The sequence below is a fragment of the Passer montanus genome, unplaced genomic scaffold (genome assembly GCF_014805655.1).
Source record: "Passer montanus isolate IOZ18808 unplaced genomic scaffold, ASM1480565v1 scaffold2, whole genome shotgun sequence".
In the NCBI taxonomy this organism is placed as follows: domain Eukaryota; kingdom Metazoa; phylum Chordata; class Aves; order Passeriformes; family Passeridae; genus Passer; species Passer montanus.
Window position 1 is genome coordinate 11,876,208 of NW_024366591.1, and position 15,692 is coordinate 11,891,899.

Genomic DNA, 15,692 nt, shown 5'->3' on the forward strand with positions numbered 1-15,692 from the left:
TGGTGACAATGGAGAATTCCCACCCTGGAGACTGCAGAAATGGATCAATGAATTAAAACCACCATCAAAAGACTTGATCAACAATCTGACAGGGGCAGTGGCACCAAAATCGACATCTAGCATGGAAGACCTCTTTATGAGACCATCATTCATTGTTTCCTCAAGAGAATCCCCCTCAGCATCCCAGGGGGATGTGTGTTCCCTACTCAGGAGGAAGAGCACCACCTAGTGAAGCTCCAGCACCGTTTCTTGAAGCACCAGCAGAATTCTGGCAGTCCTGTTCATCCCTGATTGTCTCGCCATATTCACCAGGCGGAGCAATTGGTGGTGTAGCTCACATGAATACAGTGTATTGCAAGTGACAGAATGATGCAATGTTAAAATTTTTCTCTCCATGCCTCACACTCAGCATTCTGTCCTTGACCGTATTCCATATCCTTTAATACTGCCAAAAGAGACCAGGAATAAACCCCATATAATGATTTATTGAAACAAATTATTTCACAGAACACAAAAGTAGAATTCCTGTTTGAAGGGGAATGAAAACATATAAATCTTCAATACATTTAAATTAAATTTATATTTTATAAAGATGGCAAGTGAAAGCCCTGAGCTTTGCCCTGCACAACAGCATGTCTTATTTTCTGTAATTTACATTTGAGAGTTCCTAAACTTTGGAATATGGAATTACAAATGATTGTCAAGTCCAGTATCTTGGAATCAAAGTCAGCCCTCAATTTCTGGAGCAAAACAAATGTAAAGCAAAAGAATCCCAGAGACAACAAGCATTGGCTATGGCTTGTGTCACCAGCTGTGCACCACAGTGTCTGTTGAAAGGCTGATGGCATGGCAGCCACAGATACATCACAGATAAATTCAAACACAGCTACATAAATAGAATATTTCCACAGGCTTTTCTTCTCAATGTACCTCAAAACAAGATACAAACACCACCCCACTACTTATATTGAGGACAGGACAGTGTGTTCCGTGAACTGCTGAACATGAACATCAACATCCAAAAAAAATGCTATGGAAGTGGAGTTGATGGTAAAGAGAAAACAAGACCAGAACTATTTTTTTCCATTCCAAACATATACAAACTTAAGTGCTTCAGGGCACAACTGTCTCTAGAGCAACACATTGCTTAAACTCTCAAAAAGATTTTCCTATAGCAGATGTACTCTTCTTGCGGTACAGATTTTTAAGAAATGAGCACAGATAAAACAGCTATCAGCTATTCATCTGTTAAACAAGACAAAGGTATTTCTTCTCACTTTTGGAAACCAAACCAATGCATTAACTTTACTGGGTATTAGTATGGCTCCTGAACTGTGATGGACACAGATACATCCTCCAGTTCACAGGAGCCAGAAACTAAATATTTCAGGCAGGTAGTGTGATGACTCCACCAAGTCACAGACATGATTTATGAAAGGGCACTAAAAACCTTTAGCTCCTAGTGACTTGAATGAGAATTTTTGTTGCTTAGTAACTCTTAAAGAAACTGAGACATCTGAAAACAAGCAATGCTGTGAGCAGCCGTACAGAACTCTTGTTTATAGCATTCTGGTTGTCTAAAACTGCATACCTATAACTCTAGCACTTTACCACCTAATGCAGTACTTAGATGAACTTAAGGTACTCTGCATACAGCAAACAGATCTTTACAGAATTTCACTAAGATTTGTAAGATTTGTTTAATTATACTACAGACCACCTATTTTGCACAGCTAAAACAAACCAGTCTATACAAACAGAAGCTTAAGTATAGCCCTATACAAAAGCATTCATACATTATGTTTTACATTTGCTGCTAAGAAGCCATCCTTTTTCAGAATTTTGAACTAATGCCTGCAGCACTAAATGTGCTAATATCAGGGGGTTTGCACTACAGTCAAAAGTTCTGTATTTTCTCCTTCATACAAACAGAAGTATACAACACAAAGACAATTACAGTAAGCTGTAAAATACTTGACTAAAGTTTTTGTAATTTTGAGGGTTATTAAGCTTTGTCATTCTTCTTTTTGATATTGATTCTACATCAAACACAATTGTATGGCTCCTGCTGATATCAAGAGATGCCATGAATCTACATCTGAGGGCAGAATCTAGCTCACAGAAGATTAATACTTCTTGCAGTTTCTAGTTCAGAGAAGTGTAGGTGTTAAGAAGCATTAATATGTCTTTCAAAAAGCATTCAGTAAACTGCTTATTCATCCTGCCACAAAAGGAAATCAGAAAAATTGTAGTTTTCCATCAGAATTAAGGGTGCTTTTAAACAGCTAATTGAAATGTTTCAGTGTAATTAATTTTCATAACATGGAAGACAATGTACAATAGTGTTACATCACTTACATGAGACATTGTACAAAACCTGTTATATATTTAAATACAAATACTATACACTTTTAATACAACCATTTAGTCATCCCCACTCAATAATGAATCAATAATCAATAGGTCTTAGGGCAGCAGGACTCTGCATGGCTGGGAGGATATGCATATACACACATGTACATTCACATTATACACCCATCTTCATCATCAAGAATAAGTTGAAGAGAAAAAAAATTCCTTTGATGTTACAGGGAGCAGTTTTCACTTTCAGCTAGATAATCCTTGTACATCCAAAGTGCATTGTGAAGAGATCATCTGTTTACTACCTCTTTCTCTGTGGCACAACCTCCCTAGAACTTCACACTCCATTAGTCAACAGGATTCAGCACAGGTCAGAGAAAGAAAGCAAACACACAACTCCAGCAGAAGTGACACAGAAGAGCTAATGTAGCTTCAAAATTCCCATTTTATTGAGTTTCGGTAAAAAAAGTACATGAATGCCAGGAGAATGATCATTTCACTGCAATGGATAAATTTCCATCCCAGATGGTTCTTGGTGCTTATTTGGCTCTTGATTGAGGTTTTTCAGATTCAAACCAGCACATGTTTGATATGAATACTACATGATAAATTCTTAGAGCCTTCCCAAAAGGATTTCTTTTTTTTGAATGACACCATGGATCTAATAGACTTCAGCTTCATTTAACAGCTATCGAGATGTCCTCAACTGAGTAAAAATAGTAAAACTATAAAAATCTTGAAAAATAGGCCTCTTCACTGGAAAATATGGATAAAATATACATTACAATGTCATCTTTCCAGTTTCTAATAGTCAGCAATAAACTTTTACCCAGAAATATAATTGAGGCAATAACTGTAAGAAGGCAATAACAATAAGAGAAAGCAAGAGTGATGTCACTGGCTTTCTGATGCCCTGACCACCTTCACAGACAAGGCAGTTTCTCCGAAACTAAGCCCATAAAACTGTCTTCTCAAAGACATGCTGAGCATTACAAATGGAGAAAGATCCACAGCAGCATCTGATAAAGGAAGCTTTCAAACACAGATAAATACACACACAAGCTCAAAACCAGCCCCAAATTTTTGGAGCCTAAACAGTTTAAATGCCACAGTCCCATTGCTGTCAGTTAAGAATTAGATAAGTTATCTAGTAAAAGCTTCCCCTGACAGCTACAATGAATTTATGAGATGCTTCTATACCTATTCCTACAGCTCTATTCCTTGGCCAGGCTGCTCTCCTGCACTAACCCAGGCTGTTTTCAGGCGCCAAATGAAACTGCATTTCCCAACACTGCTTCTCAGACAGTTCTGCTCCAATGTCCCCCACGGCTTCCCAGCCAGCCTCATTCCCACTGTATCTATTCCCGCTACTCTTATAACCAAGACAAATTTTAAAAACTAGCTCAACATTTTTTATCTTCAGCTTTTAGTGTAGCTGGTGGCAATCTCTCTCCAAAAATCAAAATTCTCAGCTGATCCCTTCACCATGGGAAACTGCACATGTATTTTTCCTTCAATGCATCATCATCTCAAACTTTCAGCTGAAGACATTTCTCTGAAGTGGTCCATCTCTACTAGTTCTAAGCCCACCCTCAAAGTTTTCTTCCCTTATGCATTTCAGTAAGGTTCATATTAAACTATTAAAATTCAGACTTTTCTTGCCGTACTACTAAAATCTGTCTCGATTTAAAAAAATAATTAAAAAAAAAAACCAACACAAAAGCAGACAGGAAAAAAAAAAGCAAAAATAATGGATGTCATTCCAGGTAGTATTTTGCAGTCTTAGTCCTAAGCTCCCTCTTCTGTAGAAAATAGTTTACTCATGTTTTTACCAAAAATAAAAGGATTTTTAGCTTTTACTCTGCTCTGGCATGTCACTATTGCAGTTTACCCACCTGCAACACAGAGAATAATTCTATGCATCTCTTTCACAAAAGCTTTTTTTTTTAGAGTCATAGTTGAAAACCAGCTGTTGTTCACACTCTATATTACTATATACCTGCACTGTTTACCTTTCCACTATCCTGTTAGGAAAGTTTTAAAGTATATTTTAAATATATATATATATTCGGCTGTTTACTTTACTCTTTCTAGGCTAGATCTGGGATTTTTTTTTATTAATAGCTAGTGTCAATCAAGACCAGAAAGTCAAAATTCTCAACTGACCATTTTACTGTGCAAATTAAGCCAAATTTCTTCTCTTTTAGCAGCTTTTACAAAGAGATTTGAAGAAGTGGGTGTAGTGATTCCTACACTAAAAGTTGAAACTATGTTTCAATTGGTTTGAGATTCCTGAATTGGGAAAATAGCATGCTTTTAAAAGTTGTATGTACGTGGAAGTATTTTATTGTATTTACCAGTATAGTTCATATCAGCTTTGGTGGGGACCTGTCAAATATTATGATATGATAGAGATTACTATAAAAATGCCTGCAGTCCACAAAGAATGTTTTAAGCCTGAACTGAAAGAAAACAAAACTCCAAAACAAACAATTTCTGCCTCGATATTGCACGTCACTCTCAATAGCATCATTGTTTCCATAGCTACAAATGTAGACTGCTTCAGAGGAAAGAAGCAGAGAAACTGAAAATGACAATGCACAATCAAAACAGGCACATACATTTTTCAGACAGAACATGTGGGATGGAGAAAGGAATTAACATGGTGGCACAGAATGCTGTGGGGTTTTTGCATTTGACAGCAATGCCAGTGATGTGAGCACATCAAGCTCAGAACAGTAAGCAGCAGTAAAGCTCTCACTGCAGTATCACTTGATGTATTTCTACACCTAGTGGAAGGAAGAGGGGAACAGAAAGGATGGAAAATACCAGCAGGAAACACCAAAACAGGGAAAGTGCCCCTCTCACCAGTCTAGCAACCTGCAGACTCAGACACATTTTTTTTAATAAGTTTCTTTGGAATTTTCAGTAATTCTATACAGTCGTGAAGACAGTCAAATCCTTTATACTGCTTTATCACAAATGATGATAGAATTTAGATGCATGCTACACCTAGTACTAACTATAACCATTCCAGGAGAGGAAACAGCAAAGTGAATCTACAAAGAGGCTAGATACAAAACATGAGGGTGAGAGCATACAGGAAAACAAAAGGCACTCCACAGCATCTAGCAACTATTCTCTCCATCTCTATTAAGTTCCTGCTCCCTAAATTTCCCTGTGCAAAAGCTTACTTCACTATCAACCAGCTATTCCAGGACTACAACTTTCCTCATTACTTATTGGAGAGGAACGTAAATTCTTTTTTTCCTACAGCAGGAATTTCCAAGATTCACAAATGTAGACCCTTCCCCATCAATTCTATAATGATGAGTGTTGGAATAACACCAAGACCATCAACCAGACTCACACCAGTGCTACTCTTCTTCTCAGAAGAAGAAACAGAATAATCTAGAGGTATAGTGTAATATAATAATTTTCTTTTAAAAATATAAACACACTAAGAAAAAACACACACACACAAAAAAACCCCCACAAGATTTACCTCTAGTACCTTAGAGCACTCTGACTCTTCCAAAGCAGTAACAAACAAGATGCCTTCATAGAATGTCATGGCAGATTCAGAAACATGTAGTACCAGAGTGATTCTTCCCTTCTCAAAGTGAGTGACAGCACTCAGAAAAATCCACCTAAAATGTCTTTCCTTAGTCTCGCAGGCTCTAAGGAGCACAGTTATCCATGATATGATTTTCTTCCAACAATCTTTTCAGGGAGCAGTTAATAAAGGTCACATGAGAACAAAGCACTATCTGCAGTCTACACTAGAAGGCATCTCTGGTGGAAGCAGAGATGGAGAATGGTTATTAAAAGATGGTGTCACTGTTTCCTCAGATGTTGTCCCTCCAGCTACTGCTCATTTACAACAACATCGGAAAGTATCATGCTTTGGAGGCGTGGCTTCTGTGGAGAATATCAGATCATGATAAACCAAGGAGTTTGAGATTACAAAGTCAGTACTTGTTATACATGAGTACTGACATATATGACCTTCCACCATTGTCACAGAAATAGAACAAACACCTCATTATCTTTATTAGATAATAAAAGCCCCACTGTCAGTGATTTTAATCAGACTTGGCAAAAGCTATTTTAATACTTAGGGCAGTGAGGAAGGTAGAGAGCCAAAATCTCAGTCACAAGAATATTACCTTTCAAACAAGGATAATCTTATTGCTACAAAATAAAGCTATCAGCTCTCAAATGAAATTAGTTCAGGCAGCAATACAATAACCATCAAACTTGCAAATCAAGACTCCTAATAGTTGCAGCATAAACTTGACTGAAAAAGTAAGCAAAGCACAGACCAGAAAGATAAAGAAAGGTTTAGCAAGACCAGAAGTAGGTCTAAAACAGGAGTTCCTCACAGGAAATTCTTATTCTTTTAACTGTGTGCAGAGATTTAAAACTATTTAAAAAATAAATAAAAACGATTGGTCAGGCTCTGAAACTTAGAAAAACTTCAGAGTATGGGCCTTCTACTACACTTCTACATCTCAAGTTTCTTCCCTAAGACCTAGCTCGCAGCAGCAAGTTAGTGTTGCCAAAATATGAGATTTCTGCATGAGCAGCAATTTGTGATGTTAAAATAGTACAGATTTCAGTCTCTTATCTCTTTTAATTGCTGACTAGAATGGACTCTGTCAGAGAAGAAATGAAAGGAGGAGTTTTACATTTTTCATATTTGCCTCAGGCTACCAGCAGAAAAATTCAGGACTTTTTCTAAGGTATGTCAGTGCCAATGATGTGTCACATGTCATTACTTTATAATTAGGCTGATAGACAAAAAGAATAATGCAGCTGACATTCTATTAAAATAAAAATTATTCCCCAAGGCATAAAAACACTGACACGAGCATCTTAAAAGGCAGAGTAAAAATTATATAGGGAATTATTTATCTGTGCTGCTGTCTTTTCCAGATTCAAATAAGTTATTCTTAGTTATGTGTGTATTGAATATTGAATTATCCTATGCCGATTTTTTTTAATTTTTTTTGAAAGCAAAATGTAATGAAACCCTTGTTCAGCTAGGAATAAAAGCTACTATGAGAATAAGATACTATCTAAACTCTATAGTACTTGAGATTACAATTTGATTATCAACTGTTCAATTCTTCAAATAAGCATCTAATAAAAAAACAAATACATTTAAAAAATAGAAAACTTTTTTTTGTCATGAGTTTGAAACAATTAAGCTTTAAAAACCAAATTTGAAAACACTAGGACTTCCTTCTGTATAGAAATTTTATAAAACACTCCTGACAGAATCGGGGTTTAGGCAATACAGAGCTGCAAGTCCATATAGTTCAGAACATATTTAGTTCAGATTATGTCTGGAAGTTAAACAGAGTGGAAGAATTACCAGATTACAAAACTCTGGTTTATAGCCAAAATAACAGCCTTCACAGCACAGCCAAATTTTAATTCTCCATTAACATCAGTAAGAGATGTCCCATCTACTCTTTGCCAGTACAGATATCACAAAATGTTTGCCTTTCCATCCATTGATGTATAAACTACTGGAAGAAAGCATTTCCACCTTTGTGCATTTCCGCAACATTACTCAAAATATCAGACTTAAAATTCAGTTCGGATTGAACTCAGCCAGTAGCATGTTTATATTTTTTTTCTAAAAACTGTTAATACATTTCCACTTGGCCAAAAAAAGAGAGTCCTTCATGAAACTGTCAGATCTAGTTCTTTGTTCATGCAGTGCTTTCATTCCCAACACAATGACAGAGAGAGAGAGAAGTATCGTGTTTTCAATGTATTACAAGAAATCCTGTGATTTAGTTGTTCTTATTAAAGAATTATACTCAGAGATGATATGCTCTAAAGTGACATGATTTCCACTTGACTGTCTTCCTTTTCTGTTCCAGACCCAAAATTTAGAACGTTTGCTTACACCAATATCCTATTTCAAGAAAAGGCAGATGACTTCTTGAAAAGTTATCTATTATTTTGTTGCCTGCTTCTTGAGTACTGCCAAAGGAAGGGCTTAGTTTTCTCTCTGTACTCTAACACAGTGTGCATAATCTGAAATTGTCTTTAATTCACCGTGCTAAAAAAATAAGTAGGCAAAAAAAACCAAAACCAAATAGGGCAGGTAATGCTGTAGAAGATCAGTACTTTTCAAAGTTTAATACTCAGAGCACAACTTGTGCTCTTAGTGACATAGTGACAACAAGGGAAGGACCATGGCTGCACTGAAGGACACAAATTCCTATCATCCCTTTACAGATGTATTGCAGAGAACAAAAGAGGTGCTTGATGTCTTGATTTGCTGAGCATACACTTGAGGTGGTGTGTCCTATTCCCACTCCTCATTTTCAAATCTCCTGTGCATCACCAGGACTCTCATCACTTGCCTCAGCTGTTCCATTCAATCTGGATGCTGCTCAGAGGTAAAGTTGCCTGGAGGCCATGATAAATTTTGGCATGAGGGCCTACTAAACACCATAGGTACAAATTTTACCAAACTCACCAAAAGAAGAGAAAAACAATTTCTCTGTGTCCTAAATAAGCTGAGAAAAGACCTTTTTGCCAGCACTGAAGTAAATGGCAAATGTGGAAAGATTCTGTTTAGAAAGATCAAAAACCTACAACGAACAATATAAGGTCTGGTATATTGCTTTTTCACATGTGCAGCATATTTTCATGTATGCAATTGCCTTTTGAAACACAACTGTGGTGTTAATGGCAAGGTAATCCTGTGTTTTTCTAGATGTGCATTTGTAGAAGGATAACCACAGTTAGGTTCACAAGTTCATTCACTTATGTAAAAAGCAACCTAATTTCACAAAATAGCAGATAGAACAAACTAAGTGAAATCAGCAACATATCTGAAAACATGAAGAGAAAAAAGCATGCATCACACTTCAATTTGAGACTATTTTTTAATTTCTGGGAAAAGAACACTTACCACAGTTACTGTTTATACTTCAGTTCACCTCAAAGACTAAACTGATTATATATCAGATGCTTTCTATTACAGTTAAGGGGAAAAGTCAATGCCTCTAACAAAGTAAAGTATTGATTTTTTTCCACCTGGTAAAAGCAACCACAAACAAGTTAAGAAGCACTGTGTTCTAAGAACAAACAAGCAGTTGTATAATTACTTATTTCAATTTGCAACAGCAAAATTATTTTTTCTCCATTATTATTGGAATTTATGTTATTCTTTCTTCTTAGATGTAATTAAGGCTTTTTGAAAAAAAAATGTATAATGCAAAATCTCCAAGCATTTACTCTCACTTAAATTAATGCATAATCACTAAATAAGCCTCACTATTAGAGTTCAATACCTAGAAATTTAGTGTATTGATGTTGTAAGAATAACTACACTAGAAGCCTTACCAGAGAAAAATTCTAAAGTATATGTTTTTGGGGGAATTTAACTTGTGGCAATCACAGTTAAGTGAGATCTTTAATCAGTTTTTCCCCTCATATGAAATAATTTAATGGTTCTGACTTCTCTGCACAAGACAGAAATACTGTATTGTATGGTTGATATTTAGATTTAATACATATGAAATAATTTTACACATAAACTTTAAAAGTGAACACTTGACCTCAAAACATGATCCAGTCTCTGGCACATCTCCACCATCACATATCATATGTGTCAATGCAGAAAGTGACTGAAATACATCACATATCTCAAATTGAAGAGCAGCTGCTTCTGAACAAGATGCAAAGTTGACGTGTGCAAATTTTTACCATTTCAAACCATTCAACAGATACAGTCATTTCTCTATTCATGAAATTGGAGAAAAACAAAAATAATGGCTTCACTTGCTAGGCAAAAAAGTCCAGGACTTCACTTTCCTCAGCTTTTGAAAAACACAAAGGCTTACCTTTCTGTACACCAGCATGTTTGGGGACTCATCAGCCACCCCATTGCTGCTTTGCCCATAATTATTTCCTTGTGCCATGTCCCACAAATTTGATCCGCTTTTGGATGTTGCACTGTAAAAGGTAAAAGTGGTTTCAATAGGGCATCGCCTCAGGTCTCCTTGCTTCCCTGATGATTAATGGACCTGACTTTCTACCAACATGTTATCAAAACCAGTGTATGCTCTCACTTCAATAGATATTTACACGGGAGCGAAGCTGCTAATTCGCCGTTTACTGTCATTACTCTCTTTTGCCGGTAAATTATGGATGTAACGTGTTGATCTAATTTAAACGTTAATGAATTGTCACCGGGAACAGCTCCCTGACACACCGCTAAGCACCACATCACACAGACGCCTCCTCACAAAGCGCTTCTTCCTCCCCTGCGCGGGGCTCAGCAAGGGACGCTCTGCACCTTCCAGCCCAGTTTTGGGAGGGCTGACTCGGCCCGTGACGTGTATTCAGCAGTGCCCTCCGCTCGCAGCTCGGGTCGTAGCAACTTTCACAACATTCAAACGCACGAAAAGCAAGCCAGACGCTTTGAACCTCCCTGTAATTCACCAGCACATCTGTGCTCGTACATACGCCGGGGCAGGGGAGCAGGTGACGAGGGAAAATGAAGAAATAAGCCAGAAGACTGTTCCGGTTGCTTTCACCTACTTTCAGCGCACTTTACCGCCAAACACCGGCTCCCTGCCAGCCCCGTCTCCTCCCCGCCCTCCCCCGGGTCACACGGGAGCTGCACGAAGCAAGAGCTCGGATCATGCCGTAGCTCCGGCTTTGCACGCAGGTGTAAGAATGCGCTCCATCTACAGACCACACCGGCGGATGCGGAGAGCCCGGAGAGCCGCCGAGCCCTACTGCAAGCACTAACCTCCCGAGCCCTCCCCAGCCCCGGAGACGCCCCGCGTTCGGGCTTGGCTGCCCCCGTCCTCCCGCAGTGCCCGGGGGGTGCGCGGCTGCGGGCGGCCAAAGGCCGGGCAGCGCGGCTCCCCCGCGGGCAGCCCGCAGCTCCAGCACCGCGGACAGCGGCGGCACCGCCCGGAGGGGCGCGGAGCCCGCCCGCTCGGTTACCTCCTGGGCCAAGGTCACTGCGCGCTGGCCGCGGCTCCCCGGCTGCTCCCGCTGCTCGTGGCGCGCCCCGCGCGGTGGGTGTCAGCCGGCGGCGGGCGGAGGGACGCGGCGATCGCTCATCACACACGCACACACACGCACTGCGGGCGGAGGCGCCGCTGCCGCCGCCGAGGCTGCGGCTCTGCCGTGCTCTGCCGGAGCGGCGGCAGCTCAGCTCCCTCCCCGCAATGGAGCGGCCGTCACGTGGGGAACGGGCACGTCAAAGGTGCTGCCGCCGCTCCGCCACACAGCAGCAGCCTTCCTCCTCCTCCTTCCTCCCTTCTCCTCCTCTTCCTCGGCGCACTAGGCTCCCTCACCGAAAACAGCGGCCAAGAAACTGCAGCTGCCAGCAGATCTGGCAGCAGCCCCTGTAAATGAGATTAGGCATCACTGGTGGGCTGGGCAGGAAGAGAATGTGGGCTAATGGGATGGGGAAGGAAAAGGGGAGTTGTTGGGGAAACTGTGTCACCTCCTTCATATTTCTTTACTGACAGCAACAGGGAATCTGCCTCTTCCTCTGTCTTATGCTGTACATCTCATGCATATTTTTCAGTGAAAACTAAGGAGAGCCTGTGCTCTGTTGGCACTGCAGACTTCCCTGAGCAGTGGAACAGAGAGAGCAGAGAGTGAACCTGTTTCAGGCAGACAGGAAGAAACCCTGAGGACACCTCAAGTCCCACCTGGGACTTGCCATGTCCTAGGCAACTGCCTAATTTGTGAAGGCCTCACACTGGCTACGATAAAAGAAAAAAGATCAAGTCTCTCACTCTCACTTGCCCATCATATGCAGACAAGAATACTTTTGCAATACCGCTTTTGCAAGGGGGTTGAAACGCCCAGAACTCAACATCCACAAGAACACAAGGTACTTAAGTGGTTACACTTTGGTATATTTTGATTTAGAAGTGTCTTTTCTGGAAACAGTCGCTCTTATTACAAGAATGATCTTGCAAAAGAATCCTCTACTGTGCACTGCACCTTGTGGAGTGTGTGCTGGTAAATCATGCAATTCAAGCAGAGGTTTCCATGCACACTGGGTCACCTTGACCCTTACTCATTCTACCTTTCTCGCATCTCTGAGAGCCTCAAAGTGACACTATCCTGCAATAAGTTTGTTATTATCATCTACTGCAACTACTTTTAATTACCCTTCCAAACTTTGCAATCATCTTGAGATACTTTAACAGAGAATGTGGTAAATTAGCTCAGATAGGGAGTCACATTGGCAACAACAAAATGAAGAAAAAAGGACAGAAACTATCTGGACTTTTTGGAGACCTGAGGAAAGGAAGACATAAGTTTGATAATGGTCCTAGAATGAACACCAGAGTAAAGAAATATGATCTCCATCACAAATAGGAATGTTTTTCAGAGACAAGTTGTAAAAGGTGAAATGACGCAATAAGAATCATCAACTGTCTCCAGTGAGATACACTGGCTGCAAAGAAAAGGAGCTCTGTAGCAGACAGACACTGCATCTCAACTTCGATAGAGGAGAATAATTTATCATGTCACAACGAAAAGGAAGTGTGAAAACAAATGGTGTTAGAAAACAGAGAACTCTGGAGTTCTGAGGTGGAAGAGAACAAGGGAAAGAATTCAACAGCACAAGCATAAAGTGAACAAGTATCAATATTGAAAGTATTTGGCAGAGAAATTTATTAAACCAAAGATTAAACAGAGAACTAACATCTGTTTCCCACTAAAATTCACTTCACATACAATAGCATCTTAGTGAGGCTAATAAAGTAAGGATCAAAATATTAATTTTCCAACAGATTCTCTGATTCAGCCCAGTCCACTGTTGAGAAATGGGAACCAGCAATAAAGACCTCAGTGTATTTTCACACAGACATCCCAGAGGAGTAGCACTGAGTGTTCAGAGCTCAGCAATTTGACTTTGCAAGTCTGACAGGTGCACTAGAGGACAGGGAAATGCCTCCCAAGATCTGCTAAGAACACAAGTGATGCCCTTGTGGTTGTATGGCATCAAAATAAACTCAAAATCTTATTTATCAGACTGATGTTTAAATTTCTTTTTCAGAGTAAAAATGGGAGCTGCACAAAATATAATTCAAATATAATTTTATGCTTAAAGAGGGGTAGGAGGAAAATCTTTAAAAATATTGATAGGACACATATTCTTTCCACTTGTTCTGCCAGGCACTAAATATAGTAATTGTGTTAAAGAGCATAAAAATCAAACATTAGCAAGTTTCCAATGTGATCAAACATTTGTTTTCTTACTCTGCCTCATTTTGCTGTTAATGTAAGGGACAAAAAAAAAAAAAAACCACATAAAATTAAAGCAATTTCTACTACAATTCTTGGACTACCTACATGAAGTTACTCAAAAGCTGACTTCAAACTACCTACTTGCTATAAGATATTCTGTGAATAGACTTTGGTAGCAGTGATGTGTCTTTGGAAAGCTCCCCAACATAGCTGACTAATTCAGACAGCAACATTTTCCAAGCTTTTATTCTGTGAAAATGTCCTTAAAACTAAGGGCAGAGGCATACCCAACTGAGTTAGGTTTTGGCTATGCTACCTCCAATTTTGCCTTTGCTTTAACTTTGTTTTAACCATTGTGATTATTTTCCAAGTAAAATATAAAATCCTATACTAATAGACAAAGTTTATGTATTTTCTTTGAAAATAATCAAATTTTAATAACATAAATGCAGTTCTAAAGCAGAGAAATTACTTGGGCCCATGGAAGTCAATAGGTATTTCTCCAGTAACATCAAAAAGAAGTTATTCCAGTTTTTAATCTTGTTCTCAGAGCCAGAGGAATACCTTAAACATCTTAGTCATGTATCCCACAACTACAGACCTGCTACACTGAAGCACAACAAAATTTTTTCACCAGCATGTCCACTGTCTAAATGAAGTAGAACTCTAAACCCTAATGGGGTTAAACAGAAGACCAGAAACTACCCAACAGAATTTGCTTTTTGCCATCATTTTTTGATGAAAGAGACCCTGGGCTGGACTACTTTCATAAATACAAGTAGAAAGAAAATAATTTATTTAAAAAACATGTAACGGGATAGTCTCATTCTATTGTACTTGGGTGCGTTTGTTCAATAGCCTATAAAAAGCTTTAATTCATAAATTACTTACACATCTTTCCCATGCTGAAAGTCATCACTTATCTCATATACAACCAGCATTAGCCTCCCCAGAAAGCACGGTCTGCCAGAAGAGGAAAGGCCTTTTCAAAATGCAAGGCAAAACTACTCATTAATAAAACAAAGATGATGGGGAAAGGCTGCCAAGGGGCAGCTTTATCTAACAAGGCAATAAAGTACACATGATTGAGCAAGGTGGTGACTACATTTTCTGTGTTTAGCTTTCACAGTCAGTACAACTCAAGTATTCCAGTAACATCACACGCACGTGGCATTTTTAAGTAAAAATATTACGTCAGGATGTGTACAACAATCTATTTGGATATGATCAGAAATTTTGCTGTCTGTCCTGCTGGCCAATGCTGTAGCATTATGTCAGTATGCCCCCTATATCCACCAATTTATCTTGTCTTATGCCTAGACTAAATGTTCCTTGGAGTAAAGACATGCTGTGCAAGCTCTTATCACAGCATGATCTTGTTCTATGACCAAGTTTTTAAATCTTTAGAGCATTATAAACAATCACATTCAAATTTACTAAAATAATGTAAACATGCTAACTGAACTCTAAACACTGACATGAGTTAATACTGTGCTACCTTGAAGTATAAGACCCAGGCTTTTTTTTCACTAGCTGGTTAAGCACAAAGACAACTTGCCTACTTTAATCAAACTCGTGTATTTGTGACCCTACCAATCCACAAGTGCTTCACTGCCAGGCTCTGAGCAGGTACCTAGTGATTCCAGGCCCAGCCTTTGGCCTTTTTGATGAGATCTGAACACCTGCTCCTTGCAATCAATCTGTTTAATGTAGGTCTTCAAATGTCATCACGATGATTACAGGCCACAATATATATTTTCCAGAACTGAACCCAGGACTGACTTAGAAACTTCACCACATTCTTCATTTTTTTACGCTCTAGGAATTTGGTTTGTCATCTATGTTACAACCCCATTAAAATGTTAATTACCTTTGTCAATTTATGATGCTGACAATCAAAGCTATTGGTGTTCTGGCAGTTGGGGAAGGAGTTAAAAAACAACAAAAAGATATTTTTAGAACATAAAAGAAGGAGGTAACTAAAAAGAATTCTGGGTTTAACAAAAAGAATTCTGATCTGACAGGAAAAAAAGTTGCAGACAGACAATTTCACAGGAATGCAAAATTAT

General features: G+C 39.0%; 1 protein-coding gene across 12 annotated transcripts in view; it reads right to left on the minus strand.

The window, feature by feature from the left end:
- RGS7 (regulator of G protein signaling 7) overlaps positions 1–15,692 on the minus strand; it is a 258,434-nt gene that overhangs the window by 219,707 nt on the left and 23,035 nt on the right. For 4 of the 12 annotated variants that reach the window (XM_039707020.1, XM_039707023.1, XM_039707026.1 and 1 more), the window contains exons 1-2: positions 11,350–11,714; positions 10,236–10,347 (exon numbers count right to left, since the gene is read on the minus strand). The exons of 1 other annotated variant lie outside the window; for it this stretch is intronic. In XM_039707020.1, the coding sequence (XP_039562954.1) occupies positions 10,236–10,313 (78 nt within the window). In that variant the 5' untranslated portion in view covers positions 10,314–10,347; positions 11,350–11,714. Of the gene's footprint in view, positions 1–10,235; positions 10,348–11,349; positions 11,716–15,692 lie in introns of those variants that run through there. 7 more of the 12 variants (XM_039707027.1, XM_039707028.1, XM_039707025.1 and 4 more) reach the window with 5 other exon arrangements.